The following is a 24,261-nucleotide window of genomic DNA, read 5'->3' on the forward strand; positions in this document are numbered from 1 at the left end:
AGCATGACTGTGTCATGTGTGTTGAGGTCTGGCATTAATTAGATTGGAGGAGGGTGTTCATGGTGCGACACTGCTGACTGGCCTTTCACAGCTCATTACGTGGTGTCCAATCAGAGCACAGCCAGCGTGACGGCTGTTTATTTATACACAGAGCTGGAAATGGCAGCGTGCAGGCAGCTCGGACAAAACCTCCAACTCTGGAACACTCCAGCACATTGTGCTGCCACAGAGGGTCCCAATCAACACCTTACTCTTATTGACTCAGACATATACAAGCTCTTAGATCAATAAATTGCTTTGGAATGAATATTATAGACAGCTAGTATTGGGTTTTATATTGCTTTTTTCTGTCTGAGACTTATGGTCTTTCAGAGGTTTTTCCATCAAGGAAGCAACATAATTCTACACTTTTTGAATATAAAAGGTTGAATGTGCAACAAACCACAAATTGTGCTGTTAGCAGCTTCAGATGAAAATACCGGCCTGCACATCGACTAACAGATGAAGTAAAATCACATCACACAGATCCAAGACGAGCTCACAGAAAGTGACATCAAAAAATTAATTTATTACGGTACCAGCAACTTGAATCAACATTAAGACAACATGTACAAGCAAAGCGAATATTTAAAAAAGTAGCGAGCAAAGCACAATGAAAGCAGTAACACCTCTGTTTGACACACGTTCAGAGGCGTCTGCACATACAGCAAATAACACAGGAGCTGTTATGTTGTTTTTATCTGTCAGCCGTAGAGTATTGTAGGCCAGATGACCATGTACTCATTGAGATTAACCTTTCGTTCCCAGTAGATCACCGGCTCCATGCTTGCTAACATTGTTACATACAGGCTAAATTCTTCATTTAGCAGTGTCACCACCTGATCACATACGTTTAACATGCATGTGTACCATACAGTCACAGCAGCTAAACCAGGCCCAATCACAGACCAAACACAGTTAGCATGTTTTCAGCTGTAACAGTTCACTTTCACAATGCAGCACATTTATTTGGAGAACACATCCTCATCACAACGTGAGCTTATCAACAGGGCAATCCAATAAAACATATGATGTACATGATGTACTACTTCAATGCTGAATTTCACTTGGTCGATACTTTACACAAACTCAGTATGGTTAAAAACGGTCTTTTCATCGAGGCAACAAAAGACATCTACCGTCAACATTTCACCGCTGATGTGCTCGATTTAGAGAGAGAGAGAGAGACAGGAGACAGAGAGAGAGAGAGAGAGAGAGAGAGAGAGAGAGAGAGAGAGAGAGAGAGAGAGAGAGAGAGCATGCACTGGCCATTCAGATCAAATACAAAAGGCATCGATGTAGCATCATTCAGAGGAAGATAGTGTGAGTATAGAGATGTCGAGACTAAATGTAGTGCAAATGGCTTGTGCTGAGCAAACCAACAAGTACAGTATACAGGTCAATACTTGTTGCAACATGGTCAAAGGTCACAGCGGGAAAAACACAATGGTAGGGAATTAGTGGTGATTAGCCATTCAGTAAATGATTCAAAGGGTTAGAAATGGATTTAGGGAACACGCAAAGGGACACTTTCAATTCAAAACAGTGTGAAGGGGACAGAGGACTGCAAGGCTTCCTGTATGAGTTGCATGATTAAACTGCGCGTAGCTCAAAACACCGCTCAGCTGTGAGATAATGATTACATTTACACTGGAGATTATTAGACAGCACGATCTGCAAATACTTTGAATGTCCACATCAAACAGAGGTGGGCTGTACGGGGCCACATCGGGGTCACAACTACAGTTTGACATTTATGTTCCTCATGGAAACGATGGTCACAATGTGCTATTATATCTATTGTTTATACATTTACAATCAAAGACACAGAATTCACAAACAGCAGCACGTGATCTATTCGGACAACATACAGAGAAACATGTACAGTATTTACAAAACGGCTTCATCAACACAATAGTCTGAAACAATCTGAAATGGGATTCATCCTGCCAGAAGGTGCATCAAATGTAGATAACCACATTTCATTATTTAAAAAGCACACACTGATATATAATTAAAACAGCTCAGAAGAATTTTTTTTGATTCAGGAAGTGAGAAGTGCTTTCAATGAAGACACAATGCTGCCCCACAGTGGAAGAGTTAAGTAATACAATTACGGAACTTCACTTCCCAGTTCAGTTGCTCATGAACTGCTTGATGCTGTTTGCATGTGCTAGATGGCTATACAGACAGATACACATGCAGCAGGATAGGAAGAGCGTGCACGGCGGGCCAGTCTTTGATCCAGACAACATGCTTAGCTATGCTGTTGGCATTTACAGCTCAACCAAATGAAACCAAAACACTGCTTACACAAATAGCAATACAACAAATTCTATTTGCATGCGGAGGTTGTTCATCCATCAGCGAATGAGAAAAAGGGTGATCTTTGCAGGCGCTGCATTAGTGTTTGGTCAGGCGATCGAGGGTATCATCAGAGGATAAAGACGAGGACATTAACTTTCATGGAAGGCACTTTGGATGGATAAGGAGTCTCTCATGTTGCCAAGTTTCTCATTAAAAAACGTAAGACGAACACCACCAGATTAGAAATGCCAGAGCAAATGTGGCAAAACCATTGGCTGTTTAATGAGAAGCAGTGATATTAGCTTAGCATAAAGCCTGGAAGCAGGGGAAAACAGTTAGCCTGTGCAAAGGTCAAATGTCCACCTACCAGCGCCTCTAAAGCTCATTAATTAATACATACATATGTTGTTTGTTTAATCTGTGAAAAAACTGAAGAGCTATAACAACAAGTCATGGTTTTGCCATGAAACGTTAATTATGAGCTTTAGAGGTGCTTGTAGGTAGATTTTGTCACCCTTGGTTGGAGCCAGGCTAGCAGTTTCCCCCCATTTCCAGGCTTTATGCTAAGCTAAGCTAAGATAAACAAAGCTAACCTTCTCCTCCCTGTAGCCTCGTATTTAGCACACAGACATACAGACCTATCTAACTCTGCAAGAAAGGAAGTAAGTGTATTTCTAAAAATTTTGAGAAAACTTAACTTCATTAAGAGAAGGCATGGGCGGATATTGATTCCTTGTAAATACCAGTGATTGTGTGTTACATATGTTAAAGCTGTATTATTATTATTTTTTTTTTTTGCATTTCCAAATAGGATACTGCAATATTACAGAAAGCACAGATGAGCGTATGAGAGTATTCACTAATTAACTGACTTTGTGCTTGAAAACTGACCTGAAGCCACCTGAATAGCAGATTAAAGCACTCTGAGTTATTATTGCCATGTACTATTATATCCAGATTTGGTTTGAATTGTATGCAGACATTTATGTAAAATGTAACAAGGCAGGACAAAGCTTAGTACAGTCTTTCAACACATGCAGTTAGATGTGTTAGAGTAATGTAATAAATATGGCTGCAGAGGAAACACAGAATAAAACAGCATAGGGGATAATATAATTTATAATCTCTGTGTATAAAGTATAAATCCAGAGAGCCAGACACCACACTGAGGCTGTTTAGGTTTTATACTGGATGGTTTCACTGCTTCTAGTCTTTTTAAAGCAGGTCACAAGCACAGGTGCTACAGATATTAAAGTATGCACCAGCTGATTATGATGTATTATTGCTGATATAGGACTGGGGCCAGAGGAGCACTCCCAAGTTGGATAAATAGGATTTGCTACAATATTGCACAGTTCAGGACAGCAGGTCACGTTTTTCAGCAGCGCACCACACAAACGCAGCAACAGTCAAACGGAGAGTCACTGTGACGTTGAGTTGAAAGGAAATAGCTGATGCGTATGTGCTGTCAGTCTGTTACGTGGAGACTTTGAAATGCAGCCTGTCGTCCTCAAACTCACTCTGCCGCCATTTTTTCTATGTGGTCAGTCAGCAACTTGTACTGTTCTGCAAACGTATGAAACACAAAAAACACATTTGTTTTGAGGCTACATTAGGGTTGTTTTTATGTACCATTTTTACCTAGTATTCACATGCAATTTGTATCTGGATGCATTGCAATCTGATATCAATATGCAAATTAAATTGTTAAAAGAGCAAAGGGAGATCATCACTTTTTAAATTGAATTTATTCACTTGTTCACATCCAGAGCAACATTATTGGCAACATTAACAAATCTATATCCTAATCCAGGTAAGGCATCCAGATAGAAACCAAATGTTAATACCAGTTTTTAAACAAAAAAGCTGCACTAACAAATATTACTTTTTTCCCTGTCTGGTCACTTTAGCACTCTATGTAACACTAGAAACCAGCCAGGATGGGTTAGGTGAGTGGTCTTTGAGTCCTTATAGGATTTCTGGGTACTGTCAAGTCATTGCCTGCAGATGGCAAAGTTTACAAATTGCAGCAAATCTGACTTCCTTGGCCAGTAGCACGGGGGCACTGACATGTCTACATATCTGCAGGACTAAATGACGGCTACAACCCAGATCCCATAGATTAAATACAGAATGCTGTGATTTGCAAATCCTTTTCAACCTATATTCAGTTGAATACAGTACAAAGACAAGATATTTAATGTTAAAAGTGATAGATTTTATTGTTTTTTGTACATATACCCTCATTCTGAATTTGATGCCATGTTCCAATAAAGTTCAGACAGTGGTATGTTTACAGCTGTGCTTGATATACAAGGCCACGCTGTTGTAACACATGTAGATTGTGGTTTGGTATTGTCCACTGAAATAAGCAGGAACGTCCCTGAAAAAGACGTCGTCTGCATGGCAGCATGTTGTTACAAAACCTTTATGTACCTTTCAGTATCAATGGTCCTTTCACAGATGTATAAGTTACCCCTGCCAAGGGCACTAACACACCCTCATACCATCACAGATGCTGGCTTTTGAACTTTGTGCTGGTAGCAGGTCCTTTTCCTCTTTACCCTGGAGGACACGACGTCCATGATTTCCAAAACAATCCGAAATGTGGACTCGTCAGACCACAGCACACTTTTCTCTCAGTCTTTTAGTAATATTATGGACTGTGGATGGTGAAATCCAGAAACTACTTGTAGTTGTGCTTTGGGAAATGTTGTTCCTAAACTGTTGGACTATTATCTAAACAGGTGTTTTTGGAGCGTTTCACAACTTTCCCTGTAATTTGTTGCTCCTCTGCCAACGTGTTTGAAACATGCTGCTGACATCAAATTCAGAATGACTGTATATTTACAAAAAACAATAAAGTTTATGAGCTTGAACATTAAATATCTTGTCTTTGTACAGTTTTTAATTGAATATCAGTTGATAAAGGTGCACTCTCTTTTTATGTACAGTACATTACACAGCGTCCCAACTTTATTGGCATCAGGGTTGTAGGTTGAGTTATTCCTTCAGTGCTTTACCTTCATTCAGGTTCCCAATGACGGCCTGCTTCTTCAGGAAGTCATTGCAGAGCTTCTTACTGAGCCCAAACGCCAGCATGTTGTGAGTGAATGTCCTGAAAATACACAAAGCGCTCATCTCATCATCTCAGTACAAAAAGAAATCATTGCAAAAACACGATATATATGGAGTTCTATTCTGAGTATTGAATATTTAAGAAAACTTTCTTATTGACATTTAGGTTTAGATTCTGCTTCATGTTCTATTTATTTATGATCTACCTTTACAAGGACAGATATAATAGTTGTATTAAAGCTGATGCCATCTGCAATCCTTGGCACACACGAAATACAGTTACTGTAACAACTATCTTCTGCCCCAAATGTTGTGATGCTTTATTGATCAGTTAAACATGGACTTGTTAGATTTGTAATGTGGAATTTTACACTAAATTTACAGCAGCATTTCCAGTTAGAAAACCATAAAAAAACCATTATATCACTCTGTTCATCAAAAGCACCTCTCTCTACATGAAGTATAGGTCATATATTATTGTTATTACTAGGACCAGTAACTTGTTTTACTACTAAGAGGTTTCCCAAAGTAATGTGCTGAAACTCCTCACAGCTCCAGACCAAAGCCTCAATGTGCCTTATTTCATTGTATCAGTTCATAGACAATACTGTGGGGGCGTCCTCACCCCAGCTGGCCGAAGGCGATGTTCTCATCGATTTTAGAGCTGTCGTCCCTCTCCTCCTGGGTCATATGACACCACTTTTCCCTGCAGCACAGAGAGAGTCGGAGTCAAGCTTTCATTCCAAAGTCTCCATTTGACCTTCAGCTTGTCCACAGAAACAGGCCAATGTCATGCTGGCTTTTTGGAGCGATTCTACAGACAGCACTGTTTCTGTAAATAAATCTTCAAAATGTTGGACAATGAGATCTTTAACTTTTCACTAGTTTGGTTTTTAGGTTAAAGAACATCTCTGTAATCCACCATGACATCCATCCCTGTAACTGCTCACTGTGTAATGGGATGCAAACAGGGAGATTCCATTACACGAAAAACAATCAAAGTGCACATTAACCAGCCATCAGCAAAAGAATAAAAACAACAAATGACTCATTCACAAAGAATCATCATCGATGATGAAAAGCGTTGATTTGCATTGTGTATTACTGTAACACAAGTATTAAGTCACCGGAAAAATGTTTCCATGCCTGATTTCATCAACACCACTGAAGTCATGAGGCTAGTCAAAATAAAATGGCTAAAGAGAGGATGCTGCTGCACTGTATACCACTTTACTATTTAGACATTTTATTTAAATACAAATTAGTTACAGTGGTGTTACTGAGCCTCAATGGACAACTTTCCATCCTGTATGGTGGCTTTTGCCATATGACAACATAAGCCATGACAACCCAGTAAAACAACACAAACTGATGAAATAATAAAGTAAGACAGTTTCCTTTTCCTACTTAATCCAGTGAATCATCTTTACAACTGTGTCTCCCAACCGTCAGACAGAAATCCTTCCTCAGAGTGTTGGATACGATCAACCTGTGATGTTTGGGGCACATCAGGGGTTGCTCTGTGATGAAATCTTGCAATTTGTAGATTTCTTTTTTTTGTGCATCCCACATTCTTTTAGCCCATCTGCATTCGGTGCTTTTACTTTGTAGCTAGAATACTTCCCAGAATGAATGTGAATGTGAGAGGTGCTCATATAGCCTAGAGGCTAATTTCACATTAAAGCTGCACTAACCAATTATTTCATATCCACAATGGGTGTGTAACGTGGCAGGGCTTGCTTATAGTTGTGAGCCCTGAGAGAATTGTGACTCGCTCTATAAAGTGTTTTATCCCTTTTCACTTAGCTCATTGCTCCTCCCTCATCAGTGTCATTTCCAGCAGCAGCAGACATATCTAATAAACCCACCGTAAACTACCTGCCCAGAGCCAAATGGCAGACAGACAAACTTAATCACTAGCAGGTGAAAAGAGTGGAAAAAATTTAGCAGCTAAAGAGCCAAATATTTCCCTCAGGAGCTGGTGTAGGCCAAAACAGAGCTAAAAACTGAGCGGATGTTGGACTCGTCAGGCGGACACATGACTCTAAATGAATGCTAATCTTGCTCTGTGTCTGCTGGATGTGTAAAAAGGGAACTATACGCTCACACGTTTACCACAACAAATTTCTAAGGCGATAATATGTCAGTGCTGTAAATTTCAGTTTGGCCTCATGCAGCTATAGTCAGAAGTGTGTTCAGTATGAGAGTGAAAGGGGTCACTTGAGAAAGCTGCGTTGACTGTCTCACAAAAAATGTAACTGATAGTTTTACCTCTACGATATGTCTGAAACATTTACTCTACTATGGATATTTCAACATGGCATCACATTATCTGCAGTATATTTCGTAGGATATTGGCAGGAATGAAAAAGAACACATCCCCAAACTTCAAAACTGACCAAAAGTGCAACACAACACATCAGCATTTTCTGTGTCCCGCTGTTTTAATGTGGATATATCTATTTATGGCATGTACAGCATATCCCTGCAATCAATCAGCAGTGGAAACATAGAAATGTGAAAAAAAAACAATTGAAAAGATAGCAAAGAGAACATGCAGACAGAGGGTGAGAAAAAAGATATCACATGCAAGGAGATGAATGGTGAGAACATGCAGCGAGCTGTGAAGAGGCAGAGAACACCTTCAGACTGCCGCGGATCTGCTGCCTCTGTCTCCTGCTCTCGATATAAATAGCGTCCCAGACATTACACAAGGTCTCTTTGCACATTCAGGATGCTAACTGTGGGTGTGAGGCTTTCACTCGTCATAGACAGACACAAAAATCATTTCAACATGTTACATCCACCCCTGAGACATCATCTGCCATGCCCTGTCCTTCACTAACCAGATGCTGATCCCTGAGTGGCTCTCTGCCTTTGTGTGTGTGTGTGTGTGTGCCTGCAGGTGCACCGGAGTCGGAGCAGAGCCTCCAGCTGCATCTCCTCTCTATAATCAAGCCTCTACAAATACTCAGCTCTGCCCTTTCCACTGTGCCAGACTGTAAACCCTGCTACCAGTTAGTGTTGTGACGCTTTGAGCCAGTTTTGTTACTATGCATCTACTTATTGCTGACTCGGCCTGTTCTCCGTTTCCCTCACAGACCTGCCTGTTCTCACTCCGGCCCCTGTCTTCACCTCATCTCGTCGAGCTTGTTGTTCGACACAGCTACTAGCTCCACCTTCCCCATCTTAGTCTTTACTCCCGTCTCCTCGTCTGTGTCTGCACTTGAGTTCACCTGTTCTCCTGCCCCTTAACACAACAGCAGCATGACAGAATACCTCAGTGAACCACATCACCTGTTAATCAACCACAGGACATGCCCACAGAAGCCAAATGAGGGATGAATAAAAGCACAGAAATATTGCAAAAGAACCCAGTGAGGAACTCATACAAAGCTAGACAAAGAAATGGAGTACACTCTAAAAAAAACAATTACTCAAACACAGTAAACACACACACAGTAATCCAATTATTTAGAATTGTAGTGATGTGGACATTATTGCCCTGCTGTGATTAAGCAGATTATATCTTTTAATTTATACACAGCGCAGTCTCGCTCTGGACTCCTGCAGTCCGGTCTGGGGATTTAGAATGTCCTATCACGGCTCACTAGGGCGCATCTGACAAACTGCAAATTAGACCCAGGGTGACTCCCAGGCCTCGAGCCTCACCCTTCACCACAGGGCTAAACAACAGTCTGCTCTCACAACTCAACTGTTTCTGCCATCTATCAGATCTTTCACTATCTACTATCACTACCTTTCTAGACGCTCCTCCTGTTTTACCTGGATTCTCAGTAAGGAGAATGTGGTTTGCATCATATTGAAGGACAATGGAGTCTGGAGCGTGCCACTGGAATAATAACTGACTTTTACCATGTTAAATTATTATCAGTTCATACATTGATACATTTTTAAAAGCTAGACTGATTTGCCTTTGACTTATAGATTAATAAACTCAAAGCACATAGAAAGAAAGTAAAAAAAAGAACGTAATTGAATTTGCTAGATTTGCTAAAGTCTGTCATTCTGTCTTTAAATGATGAATTAATGATTACATTTAAAACATAACTTTAAGACTTTTATATTTTATTTTGATATTGTATTTATTCTATTCCATCTTGCAATCAATTTGCTTCCTGCTCTGTCTTTCACAGTTTCCATTCTGTGATCACTTTATTTAAATCAATTTCTTAAATTTAAAGATACCCTGTGAAGTTTTCCTGTTTTACTTTCACTGATTCTCAACTAAGCACAATGTGTGTATTCCTGAAGCCTAATAAGCTTTTAAACGTTACTTCATTCTCATGAAACACTGGTAAAGTAAATTTTTTGAACATTCTGAAACGTGCACTGTTTAAATTGAAGTGTCACAAGAGTCTTCATCGCTGCTGTGGCAGGTGGCAGGACTGTGCATCCAATCTACATGAATGCACAAACAATATAAACATGGCTCGATAGCCACATTTATTAACTGAATATTGATAAAAACATTGTAAAATCCTGTCATTATTCTGTTGGCACACTTAAGGATCACAGTTTTATGTTTGTTTTTGAACTGGTGGTGCTTATTATTGTCAGAGTAAAGCTCTGCTGTGTCCACACTTTCTCCTAATGAGCATAGTTTGTTCTTATCTGCACTAAAGCTTTGTGCATGACATTATTGTTTTGTTATGACACAAAAACACTCCAAAGCCAAATTCCTCTTTATCGAGTTAATTTTGAATGGTTTATCGAGACATCACAAACCCTCACTGTCTTCAAAGCCTGGTGGCTCATTAGCCCTCAAAGTAAAAGTCTGGGTAGGTGTGTGATTTCTAAATACAGCTCCTCCTCCTGCCCGGGTTATCATCAAAAGGGAAAACACCAACTAGCTCTCATCAGATTTAGCCATTATCTCAGATCAGTCACTACACTGGACCTCCATGACGGTACCGGATGCTGTTTCTAGAAGATTTGTGATGCAATTGCAAAACCTCTGCTCTTCTTCTCCTCTTCACCTGGATTAATCTTTACTTTATCTCTCTGTTTGACTAGTTTTTTTGTAAGGCTGCGGACAAATAGAAGGACAGACCTCTCGTCTTTCTCTTCATCCTGCGTTCCCCTGCCCGGCAGCAAGGCACAAGGAGACAAAGGGTTAAAGTCAACATGCAGAAAGAAGGAGAGCAACAGCAGCTTGCAGACAGGAAGAGAGAGAGAAGAGAAGAGAAGAGAAGAGAAGAGAAGAGAAGAGAAGAGAAGAGAAGAGAAGAGAAGAGAAGAGAAGAGAAGAGAAGGTGTGGCATCAGGAGATTATCAGCAATAGAGCCTTCGGCTAGGCATGGTCCGAAGTTGATACTGTTTACCTTCCTTTGACGGTTTCCAACTGGTAGTCTGGCTAAATCAGAAATGACTGATGTCATGCTGAGTCTGGTTGATCATGACACATGACTCTTTTTCTAAAATATTTTCACGAGACATCTTATTATTTACTTGCAATAGCTTGTATTTATTACACGCCGTACACGCAAGAGACCGACTGCCGGGTGAGCTAGACTGACTTTTAACAAGAGAGAGAGAGAGCGGAGCACTGTGCTGTCAATTCATAACCTTGCCTCAGCAGAAATGCTCTGTGCTTTCAAGGCAATGTAGAGACAATAAACTCTTCAGCTCTATCAGCTCTGGCGACTCCGTTCTAACTCCTTTAAGGAATTTATGAATCGACATGTATGCAGAATTTTCAGTTTTTATTTAGCTGCAGCCTACAATATGGAAGTTTTATTGCCCCATCGCCTGCTGCAGAATAACCTCTGTACTTGTTGTGTGTGTGAGTGGGCTTAACAGGCCGGGGCCACTGTAAAACGGCCTGTTGTGATTGGTCCAGACTTCACACATGATAGAAGCCTAATAAATGTTGTAATGAAAAAGAGTTGTTGTGTATTTAAATGTTAATTTTAATGATTACAAGTAAAAGTGAAGAAAATATATACTCCCCAGTCATTTAGGATGGAACAGTTGCACAGGCCCAGGCCCATTAGGCCCAGGCCCATTAGGCCCACCCACACTGCCGCGCCTGGTTTAGGTTGAAGCACAATGAACAGCACTCTGACATTTGTCTTCAGATACAGTACTACATCACTACAGGACCTCCAACCTTTATTCAAAACAGACACAGTGACAGGAACACACGCAGAACAACTGCCCACTTATGTTTAAAAAGCTACAACATTTTTTCCACAATTCATACGACGCTGTAATAGATTATGTAGCTAAACAGTTTCATTTATATGTCTAGATTCCCATCCAGACTCACCTCGTGGTTGGTGATCTTTTCTTCCTCTCACAGTGGACGGCATCAAAAAACGCAGCATTCCAAAATCTTAGTGTATGCCTGAATGACAGAAGGGATGGCATTTAATAGATTAAATTAGAAAAAGTTGAGATGCCCATGTAGTAATATCCTTTATACAGTGAGGAGTGGTGAGCATTATCACCTGAATGTGCAGCTCCCCTCAGCTGCACACAGCTATTTACCGTCTTCTAGGCTCATTGTTTTGGTTTTTATGGCAGGCAGTTTTTACTGTTTTGGTTCGCAGCTACAGAACAACATATTTTTTGTTAAAGAAAGAGTGAATGTTGGACTTGCGTTCATCAGATGTGACAGAAACACTTCACAGTTACTCTGTGTCTGGTGCATGTGTGAACATGCAAGCATTTGCTACCACATAAGCCAAATGAACTTAAAATGTGACAATGTGTCAGTGTAGTACAGTCTGTTTCCACTGCACCAATCAATAAGAAACATATGGATGGACATGAGAGAAACTGCAGCAGTGGCTTAAGAGGTCTTTGTGGAAGTTTAAGAGCTCTTTGTCGAAGCTTATATATATACAACAGCCACATAATGAGCTTCTGATTGAAGCCAGTACATGCTAAATCTTCAAAGCTCCTGTATCTGATCTCTGTAGCCAGAGTTTCCTCAGCTTACCAGATGGGTTGCTGTTTCAGGTGGGTGTACAGGTACACCTTCTCTGCTTTTTTTTCCTCAGACACTGGGGTGGAGGAGAAAACATGACAGGTACAGCTCAAATAATGTTTAAAGCATATTTTATGAAAACTAACAAGTGAGTTCAAGTGAGTTTTGGTGCACTGTACCTGGTGATATGGGCTTTGTCTCAACTGGGCTTTCCCCATCCCTAAAAATGAGAGGGCAAAGAGTAAGGCATGAAAACTATATATGACTGTGTTAATGACAAGAATTCACAGCAGGAGACGCATTTGCTCACTCAGTCTTGGGAGCCACTGAGCTCCTCAGCTTGCTCTCTAGGCCTCCAAAGAAGCCTTTGACGTCAGTCTTAGATGTGTTTTTAAGGAGGCGCTCGGCGGCATCCTTCTTGCCAGACAGCCAGGAGTTGGCCTTGTTGAGGTACGAGTCCAGAGCGGGAGGAGGTCCACCACGATCCAGCAGCTCTGAGGCAGACGGCTGGGACTTCCCTTAACAAGAGGAGAGCAGAGCTTTTAAAATGATGACATACAGTTGTGCTCATAAGTTTACATACCCTGGCAGAATTTAAGATTTCTTGGCCATTTTTCAGATAATATAAATGATCACACAAAAACCTTATAATGACAATAGGAAGTACCAAAATGACCCTGATCAAAAGTTTTCATACCCTGGAGGTTCGGCCTGATAACAGGCACACAAGGTGACACAAACGGGTTTGAATGGCTACTAAAGGTAACCATCCTCACCTGTGATCTATTTGCTTGTGATCAGTGTGTGTGTATAAAAGGTCAGTGAGTTTCTGGGCTCTTGACAGACCCTTTCATCCAGTGCTGCACTGACATTTCTGGCTTCTAAATCATGGGGAAAGCAAAAGAATTGTCAAAGGATCTCCAGGAAAAGGTAATTGAACTGTATAAAACAGGAAAGGGATATAAGAAGATATCCAAGGATCTGAAAATGCCTATCAGCAGTGTTCAAACACTAATTAAGAAGTGGAAACTGAGGGGTTCTGTTGAAACCAAACCACGGTCAGGTAGACCAACAAAAATTTTAGCCACAGCTGCCAGAAAAATTGCTCGGGGTGCAAAGAAAAGCCCTCAAATAACTTCAGCTGAAATACAGGAGTCTCTGAAAAAACTGGTGTGGCTGTTTCAAGATGCACAATAAGGAGGCACTTGAACAAAAATGGGCTCCATGGTCGAGTCGCCAGAAGAAAGCCCTTTCTACGCAAATGCCACAAAGCATCCCGCTTACAATATGCCAAACAGCACAGAGACAAGCCTCAAAACTTCTGGAACAAAGTCATTTGGAGTGATGAGATCAAAACTGACCTTTTTGGCCACAACCATAAACGCTACATTTGGAGAAGAGTAAGCAAGGCCTATAATGAGAAGTACACAATCCCTACTGTGAAACATGGAGGTGGATCGCTGATGTTTTGGGGATGTGTGAGCTACAGAGGCACAGGAAACTTGGTAAAAATTGATGGCAAGATGAATGCAGCATGTTATCAGAAAATACTGGAGGAAAACTTGCACTCATCAGCCCGGAAGCTGCGCATGGGACGTACTTGGACGTTCCAACATGACAACGATCCAAAGCACAAGGCAAAGTCTACCAGTCGGTGGCTACAACAGAATAAAGTAAAGGTTCTGGAGTGGCCATCTCAGTCTCCTGACCTCAATATCATTGAGCCACTCTGGGGAGATCTCAATCATGCAGTTCATGCGAGGCAGCCCAAGAATTTACAGGAGCTGGAGGCTTTTTGCCAAGAATGGGCAGCTTTACCATCTGAAAAAATAAAGACCCTCATCTACAACTACCACAAAAGACTTCAAGCTGTCATTGATGTCAAAGGGGGGAATACACGGTATTAAGAACTGGGGTATGTAAACTTTTGATCTGGGTCATTTGAGTAGTTTCTGTTATCAATATGATTTAAAAAGAGTAAATACAGTTGTTTGAAAATAAATGGCTTCACCCAACCACTTACCATGCGTGAAAGAATAGTTGATGTGTTATCATTCATGAAAAATGACCAAGAAATCATAAATTCTGCCGGGGTATGTAAACTTATGAGCACAACTGTACCTATCGACAATCTGTACATCAATAGAATACGGTTTCATATAATGTATTTTAAAGGCCTACAAGGCAAATGTGTTTAAACAACTTTTTAACTCGTTGTCCCTGTGGTATCCTTGGTCTAAGGCATTAGCAGGGGTGCATATAATTGGTACACAGGTACGCATGCATGACAAATATCAAATATTAAATGCTTAACATCCAGTTGTTTCAACACATGCCGTTGCCTACCAAGCAGCAGCTGATTTGGGTCCGGGGTATAGAACAGACAATGTCATGAATGGGATCACTTTGGGTCAACACTGCAAACAGGTTGTACTCTCAGCAGATGGCAGTAATGCAACACTTGTGGATTCCGAACGCTATAAAACTCAGCAGCAGTAGAAGACGGCAACACCTGTCATTGGACATCAATACGCTTTTCTCGTCTATACATGTTTCTCATTTCTTTAAACCTACTGTTAGAGATGTTCAAAAAACGACAGACATGAAGCAGCAACTTTGGTGTTCCGCCATCTACAAATAAACATCAAACTGAGCCCGAACAGAAGACTTTTCACTGTGATCTGTGATGCACCGTGGCTTGAAGCTAATCATGAGCACACTGAAATGTGGTGCAAGATATGTCGTCCTCATCCACATCTAGTGGACATAAGAGGTGCATTTTAAACAGGCTGAAATAATTTAAATCATCTGTTATTTGATAAACAGTGTAATGAGCACACAAATGTGGCACAAGCTGTTGCTAACCAACAAGCCAGTGAAGTCCACTTGCTAAATGGCGTTGAATGAGGAATAAAATAGGATAGAAAGTTATGGGCATTGCAGACTGGTCAGGCTGATACAGACATCACCTTGATGTTTAACCTTTGGGGGTTAGGGCCTGTATGAAATTTGATGAACCACTTAGCGTAATGTCAGCCAGTGGCAACTCAGCGAGCTGGTAATGCAAACCATACACTTTATTCCAAATTGTTATGCACATGCCATTTTTGTTTGTTTTTCCAAAACAGTCAGTATGATTAAAGATGCTTTTTATCCTCAATAATTCTATCCCAATGTGGATGTTACTACAAGCAAATCTAATGATGATGGCAACAGCTTGTTTTTTCACTCAAACTGCATTGTTCTAAATTATCATGCATTATCAGCACAATGCAGTTAACATTCAAGAGGTCATAACGAATCTGAAACAGAAATCTGCTGCATTTGTTGCATGAATCACTTTAAAATCTAAATGCAATTTAAATAAAAAAAGTTACTTATCAACAAATAAGTCCTTCTTTGAGATCTTTAACAGCTCTCATCTGTTGAACATTCATGTACAGAAGAGCAGAGCAGCTGTTCTGAGGAAGACTGCCACCCACCCTCGTAGATCCTCCCTTTAAGGATGCTCCACGGGTGCTCAGTAGGGTCGAGGTCAGGGGATGGTGGTGGCTAAACCATGATTTTTTTTTACCTCCCTTTATTCCCATAGCAACCAAGGACCGAGAATGTTGCTTTGTGCAGCATGGAATGGAGCCGCATCCTGCATGAAAATAATTTTGTTCTGAAAGGCACATTTTTTTCCTTTATACAATTCATCAGAGAATAAACCTGTTTTAAATTAGTCTTTGTATATTCTTGAGCCCACTGCAAATGTTTGTCTTTGTGTGTCTTTGTGAGCGTCGGTTAGGGGCTAAAATACTGCTGTACACACAACTGCAAGCCTCTGGAGGATTCTGCATCAAGATGTTCTTGGGACTCCAGAGACACCAGCAGCTTCAAATACCTGTTTTTTTTATAGCCGCCCTTTTAACACTATGAATGAATACAAATTGTTAGCCAGGTAACAGCAACGAACTGATTAATGATTAATCATGAACATCCCTAGCTCGATGGTCTTCTCTTCACAAAATATCAATTATTTTCATGCCTTTTACAAGACAATGCACTACTTTACACTTTCCATCTCCTTACAAATCTTTCTTCCTACCCATATTGCTTGAGAAGCAACACTTGCTTAATTATGTGAACAACCTCGTTTCCCCTTGATCACCTGGCCAACTAATTAACACATCTGAGATTGATAGGGGTTATCTAAAAAGATAGGACAAATAAAACAGCCAAAGCCATTCAATGAAACTGAAAACTAAGTGAACTGAACTCGACTGATACCTCACTTGTGTAATAGTTTGGAACATAGTGTAATTAATCCTTCTGATGGATCCTTCAGTTCAGAGACTTCGAGCATCACAAGACAACTAACTGTAAACTGTAAACTTACTCTCCCTTTGAAACAGATATGTTTCTTCACAGTTTATGGTTTGGAGACATCTTGTAGCCGGTCACCACTATGCAAAGCTGCCTATAGTGCAGGTTTACGTCATGTGTCTGTGGAAATTTATAGCAGACATGACTGCAGACAGATGTTGATGCAATGTATTGTGCCACAGCGGTGCACTAATCACTCAAAGCGTCCTGCTTGCATAAGTACAAACAGTACCGTCATGCAAGCCCACAAAGACATTGCATGTGTTTGTGGTGTTGCTGCAAGAGAAGCCACAGAACCTGTGGTGGCAACACTCTCTGAATCAGAACTGAGGAGCCATATTCACAGAAAACACGCACAGCTGGCTTTCTTATGCCGTGCAACTCTTTTCTCAGCTCAACGCCACGCTGAACTGTAAAACAGTAGCAACTCTGACAGTTCAGGATGAGTGACATACGTGACAGATATAGTGTGAAGATGATAGAGAGAATGAATAAGACCTTACCAATGTAGTAGTATGTGAAGCACATAGTCATGAGGTTTTTGGCTGGGCTGTAGTCATCCATCTGGTAACATCTGTAAACACACCATTTGTTTAGAGACTGAGCCTGTCATGACCTCACGGCTATCATTGGTGTAATTTCCTGTTTTGTTCACTAAAAGGAAAAGCAGGCGATGCTCCACATTTTTCTTATTGTCAAGAAATCCCATGAGCAGACCACAAGTGCCACAGGCAGGGTAAAGTGTGGAAGTATTGAGAGACTTTTGTCTTTTCATGGGACTTGCTTACAATAACAACTTCTGACATTATCACCAGCCGTATCCTTTAGAGTCAAACAGGATAAGACGATTGCATCATGTCGGTCTCCAACTAAGTCAACCACATTTAGACTCACTCAAACAGCACAACTGCAAAGGACTGCACCAGTCTGTAGAAGGTGGCTTCACACACACATTTGGAGTGGCAGCGCTGTGAATACAGTATGACAGAGAGTTAGAAGCTTATTCGGTAAATCTTGGTATAAAGACAAGATCGCAACACTCATCAGCTCATTTACAGACATAAAAAACTACATAGATATTTTGGTTTGAGTTCCCGCATTTATTCCACTTCTAAATACTGAACTAACTACCATTCCAGATTTTTTGGATTCAGTCTCAACTCTCTCAAAACAGTAGGACTTTTGGAATAAAGTAGACTCTGGCCTGTGCTGACTCCCTCATGGTGTGGTTAGGTGTCCAACAAAAGCTGGTAATTCTTCGGCCAGCGCATTTGAAATTTTGCAGTTATTTTTCCCTTAAAGGTCACGTATGATGTCTGACAAGTTGACATTTCCCAATATTCACCTGTGCACTGACGTATTTGGCAAACCACTCTCTGCCTTTGCCGTTCTCTCCACTGCACAGCTCTCCAAAACGAGCCTTCTCTTCCTGGTCAAAGTCCTCCCTGTGAAAACATGGTCCGAAAACATGATTCCAGCACTAATTTACACACCCTGTTAAAAGACAGTCTCTTCACAGCTGGGTTTGTTGACTTAAGAGTTATCAGATTGATTTTATTGTTGGAAAAAGTATTGTACTGCACTAGGAATCTGCAAACAATATTTCAGTATCTGACAGCTGAACTTCACATAGATGTCTGTGAAAAAACAAAACATGCAAACATGCATCATTAAGCTTTTTCTAGTTTGGATTGATGGAAAACGTTCAAGATAAGACAGGTCTATGCACAAGACTTGGTGTGAACTAAAGTGAAAGAAAAATGTCCAAAATTTCAAAATAAAATAGCAAATAAATTCTCTTTGGTTAGTTACATCAAGATGTGTAATTGCATTACAAATTAGCAGTGACACACCTTGTTTTTATAATCTTACAGCTATTGCTAGCAGGTAATCCAGGGAGATGAAGGATTTTGTTACCTTTAAACAGACCAAGGCTAGCAGTTTCCTCCTGTTTCTAGTATCTGTGCTAAGCAAAGATATCTGGCTGCTTGCTGTAGCTTCATATTTCACTCACAGGCATAAAGTAGCACTAATTTTCTCATTTAACTTGATTATGCGTATCCAAAAATGTTGAAAGATTCCTTTAAGGACAAACGCTGAACGTTTTCTCTGCAGAGCGATTCAAGAATTTGGCTGGTAAGAGCGGGTTCACAGAGTAAAAAGTTATACAGGATGGGAGTGTCACTCCCCTGACATCTGCTGCTGACAGGCAAAGCAAAGACAGAAAGTCGGGGAGGGTTGCACTGGAGTTGTTTCAGTCCCACTTATACATATTCCTGACCCTGGAGAGAAGGAAAAGCCACAAATAGGTGGAATCCAGTACAGTACATTATGTTATACAACTGGCCATCTCACACAATGAAGACCTTGTTGAGGCTGATCTGGCAGAACGAAAAGCGAACAGCAGTTTGCATAATCCAGTCAACATACACATGTGGCTCTTCCTTTTCATCAGCATAGAAAGAGATAGAGACGATTAGCAGTCTTCTAACAGGGTCCAGTTGTGACAGGTGACTGGACCCTGTTAGAAGAAGGTAGAAAAGGTGGACGTCATCACGAGGCGACAGCAGACTTGTGAGCTCTCACGGTAAAAAATTAATTCTTTTAAAAAGATTTATCATTACATTACAGAGGAGGTCACTGTGTCACTCTGCTATCTGCAGACTACTGAGCAAAGAGGTCGGTGGCCAACATGTAGCAAATAACCTTACAGAGATACAGCATCAAGCACGGTCAGAAATGATTTGGCCTGCAGCAAAAATGCCAGAATAAGTCCAATAAAAGGTACACTGATATTTAAAAGCACCCTGTTAACATTTCACCCTGCTCACATTTAATTTCCCCTCAAACATTCATGCACCGGTCAGACTGCCGTCCTCCACGGGCCTCTGCTGATGAGTCATGGGAATCTCTGACCGGTGAATGCTTCTTTTCATTCTGGGCGACAAAAATGGAACAGTGTTGATGTGACTACAAGTGAATACAGAGCCTCAAGCAGGGGGAACTGTCAGCACCACTCAGTCAGGAAAAATGCAGACAAAACGTATCACTGCATCAAAAAGTAAATTAATGAACAAATAAAGCAACTGATAACGCAACTGAAATGGAGAAAAACCACTAGACCACGTTTCAAGTGATGAAGAACTGCGTAATATAGTACCGTTACTGTACTAGCTCACTAACATAATCAATCAAGAGTTCAAAAATACAAATTCTGTTTTTTATAGGTATTCAAGATTACTTCATTAATAGCCTGGTATGGGTCAAAATTACCTGAGCTCTGGACGGGTTGGCCAAATACTGCACACACAGCAAAAGGACCTGTCAAATACTCTGTCCATTAACAGTGTTCACAATGTTGAATTAACTCTGCGGAGGAATGGTTGGGAGCATTCAAGGGCCAAACCATGAGCCAAGGAAAAGTATAGCAACAAGGTACGGTCAAGCATCTAAGCCTTTGACTAGAAAAGGTTTTGAGGAGACCACAAGCAGACAGTGGACTCTCCAGCTCTTGTCGTGCACGAGAAAGAAAACCAGAAAACTTGTTGCCAGCCGTGATGGAATCACTGACACAGACGCCGTCCTCGAGAGTGAGTGTACAGCACTGAAGAAGCTTGAGGCACATGATGGCAGTCTGTTAAAACTGCACAAACTAAAAACAAACACATTTGATGTGAAACATACAAATGGAAACAGTTTTTTCTCTTCAGGACCTACAGAGCACACACCCAGAAACAGTAATCATTTCCTTCAATGTCCATTTCCATGTCCATTTCAGATGCAGAACCGCCTCACGGGGGCACACTACACACAGTATGTAACCTTTGTGACAAAAGTTTTCAATTCACCTCTTTGATTTGACCTCATATTGGTTCATCACATGACAGAGACAGAACGAAAAAAAATGTTTTTCCTTACTTTCCATGAAACACCTTTTCCACATAAGCCTTCATGAACTGCCTCCTCTCCACCGCCTCAGCGTCAGCGTCCTCTCCGCTGTGAGCGGACGAGGATGACGACCTCCTCAGCTCCCACATATGAGAGGGCGGGTCCATGTCGTTCTCGCTGTCGGCCGACTCTGTAGCGTCGCTGTCGTCGTCTCCTTCGTCTTGGTGACGGCGGTGGTGAGAGCTGGGCTTGGTCGGCGCCATGGGCTCTGGCAGTATGGGCTGCTGGTGGAGTCCCATGGAAGATGTCGGCTCTGGGGAGAAAATGTCTGTGTGGCCTTGGTGTTGGCCTCCATCTACGCCAAGAGCTGTGGTCTCAGGGGGAAAGTCGAAGTCAATTAGGTTGTCCACTGCTGCGCCCTCCATGTTGGAAATGAGTCCCTTCCTTTCAGCTCTGCAACAGTGTTTTTAGAAAGAGCTACTCGGTGCTCTGCAGGAACATGAGGGTGGTCGCAGATGTGGGTGCTAGTTGTCACTTTCGTTCTTGGGTTTTGATTTTGCAGGATCTCGCACCCCCTGAGCTTGCAGACATCAAATGAACTCACAAACCCGATGCATCTGTAAACAAAGGAAGGAGAAAATTAGCATTGTGGTCATCTTTTGCATTCAGATAAAAATGTTTTCTATGGTTTTTCATTCCTTTGGCACAGTCGGATGATAATGTTGATAATCCTGCCTACAAATCCTGCCTTGGTTGGTTCGTCTTTACAACTGTGGAAGCAGCTGTCAATGAACACAACACCAGACAAGAGCTGTAAAAATGTGTCTATTAACTGATTAACTGATGGTTCCAGCTTCTAAAATGTTAGAATATGTTTTCCATGGCTGACATTATAGTAAATAGAATATCTTTAGGTTGGCTGGACAAAACAGAAATTGGATTACATCACCATTGGCTCACTGGTTGTCGACCAGCATCAGACCTGTCTGAATCACTGATAACATTGGAGCTTCAAAGGCCTGAGCTGAAGCTTAACATGAAAAAGTGATGATTTTACTGTGCAACAACCTTCAAACCAACCTAAGTCCAAAAATATAGAGATGATTATTTGAATTCTCTGTTTGGTTACTTGTATTTGAATTTGAAAAGGAATAAAAAAAAAATTAAAATGTACTCTTTATGGAAATGGGTTAAGTATAAAAAGGCATGTAAAGTTAATTCATGCAGTTGCTGATCACTGTACACACTCAGCTACTGTATAAAAAAAAAAAAAAAAAACGGTCAGCCGAGCAGAGCAGGTTTTGTGGACTGATATTAAAAAACAACTTCCTGATAGGATATTCTTGTGTTTCCTTGACAGAGGTTGCTAAGAAGAGACCCACTCCTTCCTTACAGGAATAGGGAACAAAAGGAAGGAGCATTTTGAAGACAAGAGAAAACATCCCAGAACTCCTTCTGATCAAATAAGGAGACTCTTCAGCTTCTCAGCTAGTACGAACAGGATGTTGCAGCTCCACATTGTGATTTAAGATCATAACACGGGCAATTTGTACAGAAACATCATCATCATTCCCAGTGCAGCTATAAAGGTGTAGTTCCCTTTGTTGTTCCCTTTGCTTGTATTTATGAGACCTCAAATGACTAAAGCAGCTCAGGATAACAGTCTAACTAGTTCCTCTTTGTTCACACATCAGCATTCGTATCATGCAAGTAACAGGAAGTGAAAATCATTGATTGAAAACCACAAGGACAGGAAACTCAAAAAGTAAGCTTTATATCTGTTCAAACAATTTCTCACAATCACTACATGGCTGCTGCACTTCTGTACATCTATTGTGTAACAGCACTGAACACACGTCTAATATCAAACAAATCATAGCACAGTGTCACGCTGCTGACTCCCACTCAGGGCTTCACCCTGGCCTCGTTCACTCTGAGGAGGAAAACAGCAACGGCTCCTTCAGACACACACATCCTGCACTCCATCCTAGAGCTAATCTGCTGTAGCTGCTCTATAATAGGGCACTGTTTGGTCTCGACTTAACATACACCGCTATAATAATGTTAGCCTCAACACAAACACACACACACACACACACACACACACACACACACACAGCACGAGGGCAAAGATAAACTATCTCTCTCTCTCTCTCTCTCTCTCACACACACACACACACACACACACACACACACACACACACACACAGAAACATGATACAAATGATCTCATAACCTCTTTTAAGTTTAACCTAAAAACTACTGGCCTACGTTTAACTCAACCTGTCTGTCTGAAACCCGAAAATTACTGGTTAACTGACAACTATGTGGCATCCTGGAGGACAGCAATGTCTTTCAGGCACAGCAGTCAGGTTTTAGACCTGCCCATCAACACTTCCCCTATCACCATCCTCAACAAGACTGTTTCCACTGTGGAAACCCTCAGGCTCCCAGGACCTAAGGTGGACTCAACCATCAAGAAGACGCAACAGAGGATGCACTTCCTGTGTCTCTCCGCAGTAAAAATCCAGTCTGTTCTATGCACATCCATCATCATCTGGTTTGGGTCTGCCGCCAAACAAGACAAGAACAGACGACAACGGACTATAAGGACTGCTGAGAAAATCATTAGTGCAAAGCTGCCCTCCGTTCAGCCCTTACACACCTCCAGACTGAGGAAACAGGCAGGAAGCATCACTGCAGACCCCTCACATCCTGGACACAACCTGTTCCAGCTTCTCCCCTCTGGTGGGCGCTACAGATCACTGAGTGCCAAAACAACCGGACACAAGAACAGTTTCCTCCCACAAGCCGTCACCATGGCGAACAGTCAGCAGTCATACAGTGTCACTGACCCTCTGACACCAGAACATTTGTCATCCACTAATGCAGTTTTTACATTCACCACTCACTGTCACTGCCAACATAAAGACCTGCATGTAAATTTCATTGTATATATTGTTTGTTGCCTCATTTTGATGACTTCCAGACCTTTCATTCATTTAAAGACATATTTTCTCAATTAGCTTCTTACTGTGAGGAAAGCGGTGTTCACATGAACATACTATGTTCTGTCAAAGTTGTGGTTACTGAACATGAGAGTTTTCTGGATTTGTGTTTTCGTCAGCGCACCTCTCGCTGTTTGAAGTGTGTGGGACGAAAGTGATGTCATATTCTTACGTGCACCAATCAGGATTTAGCAACATTTGAATCAGACTCTGATAACAGTGGGTTGTTTGATCACTGTCAAATTAATCTGCTCAAACCACACCTACACAGTCCTGATGAAGCAGACCAGCAGAGTTGACTGTTAAACGTGATAAATGATAACACTGGACAATTGAAACAATCAGAATGATGAAACAATACGGCTCCTGCATGAAACAGTTGCCCTTTTCCACCTGTCCTTATTCGACAAATGGTGCCGCCAAACAAAACAATGTAAAATGGGGCATGAGTTGCAAACGCCCCCTCATGGTATACAAATGAATATATGTGAGCGCCTTAGAAATGGCATACGAAAAATACATTTTTGTGTCGTAAAATCTGTTCAGATGGCCATCGACAGCATAACTGTGTTTTAACTGTGTATGTTAGTGAGGCTTTAGTTGCCAAGATATTGAACA

General features: G+C 41.2%; 1 protein-coding gene across 2 annotated transcripts in view; it reads right to left on the bottom strand.

Annotated features, from left to right (window-relative positions):
* Window positions 1–548: 548 nt before the first annotated feature.
* The window catches only part of kiaa0513 (KIAA0513 ortholog), a 28,346-nt gene continuing 4,633 nt past the window's right edge, over window positions 549–24,261 (bottom strand). For both annotated transcript variants that reach the window (XM_041939081.1, XM_041939082.1), the window contains 11 exons: window positions 20,666–21,252; window positions 18,093–18,192; window positions 17,642–17,715; window positions 17,251–17,321; window positions 12,690–12,897; window positions 12,559–12,599; window positions 12,392–12,455; window positions 11,717–11,794; window positions 6,050–6,130; window positions 5,370–5,464; window positions 549–3,912 (listed from right to left, as the gene is read on the bottom strand). In XM_041939081.1, coding sequence (XP_041795015.1) covers window positions 3,863–3,912; window positions 5,370–5,464; window positions 6,050–6,130; window positions 11,717–11,794; window positions 12,392–12,455; window positions 12,559–12,599; window positions 12,690–12,897; window positions 17,251–17,321; window positions 17,642–17,715; window positions 18,093–18,192; window positions 20,666–21,060 — 1,257 coding nt within the window. In that variant the 5' untranslated portion in view covers window positions 21,061–21,252 and the 3' untranslated portion in view covers window positions 549–3,862. The remainder of the gene's footprint in view (window positions 3,913–5,369; window positions 5,465–6,049; window positions 6,131–11,716; window positions 11,795–12,391; window positions 12,456–12,558; window positions 12,600–12,689; window positions 12,898–17,250; window positions 17,322–17,641; window positions 17,716–18,092; window positions 18,193–20,665; window positions 21,253–24,261) is intronic.

This window comes from Chelmon rostratus, chromosome 6, assembly GCF_017976325.1.
Source record: "Chelmon rostratus isolate fCheRos1 chromosome 6, fCheRos1.pri, whole genome shotgun sequence".
Lineage (NCBI taxonomy): Eukaryota > Metazoa > Chordata > Actinopteri > Chaetodontiformes > Chaetodontidae > Chelmon > Chelmon rostratus.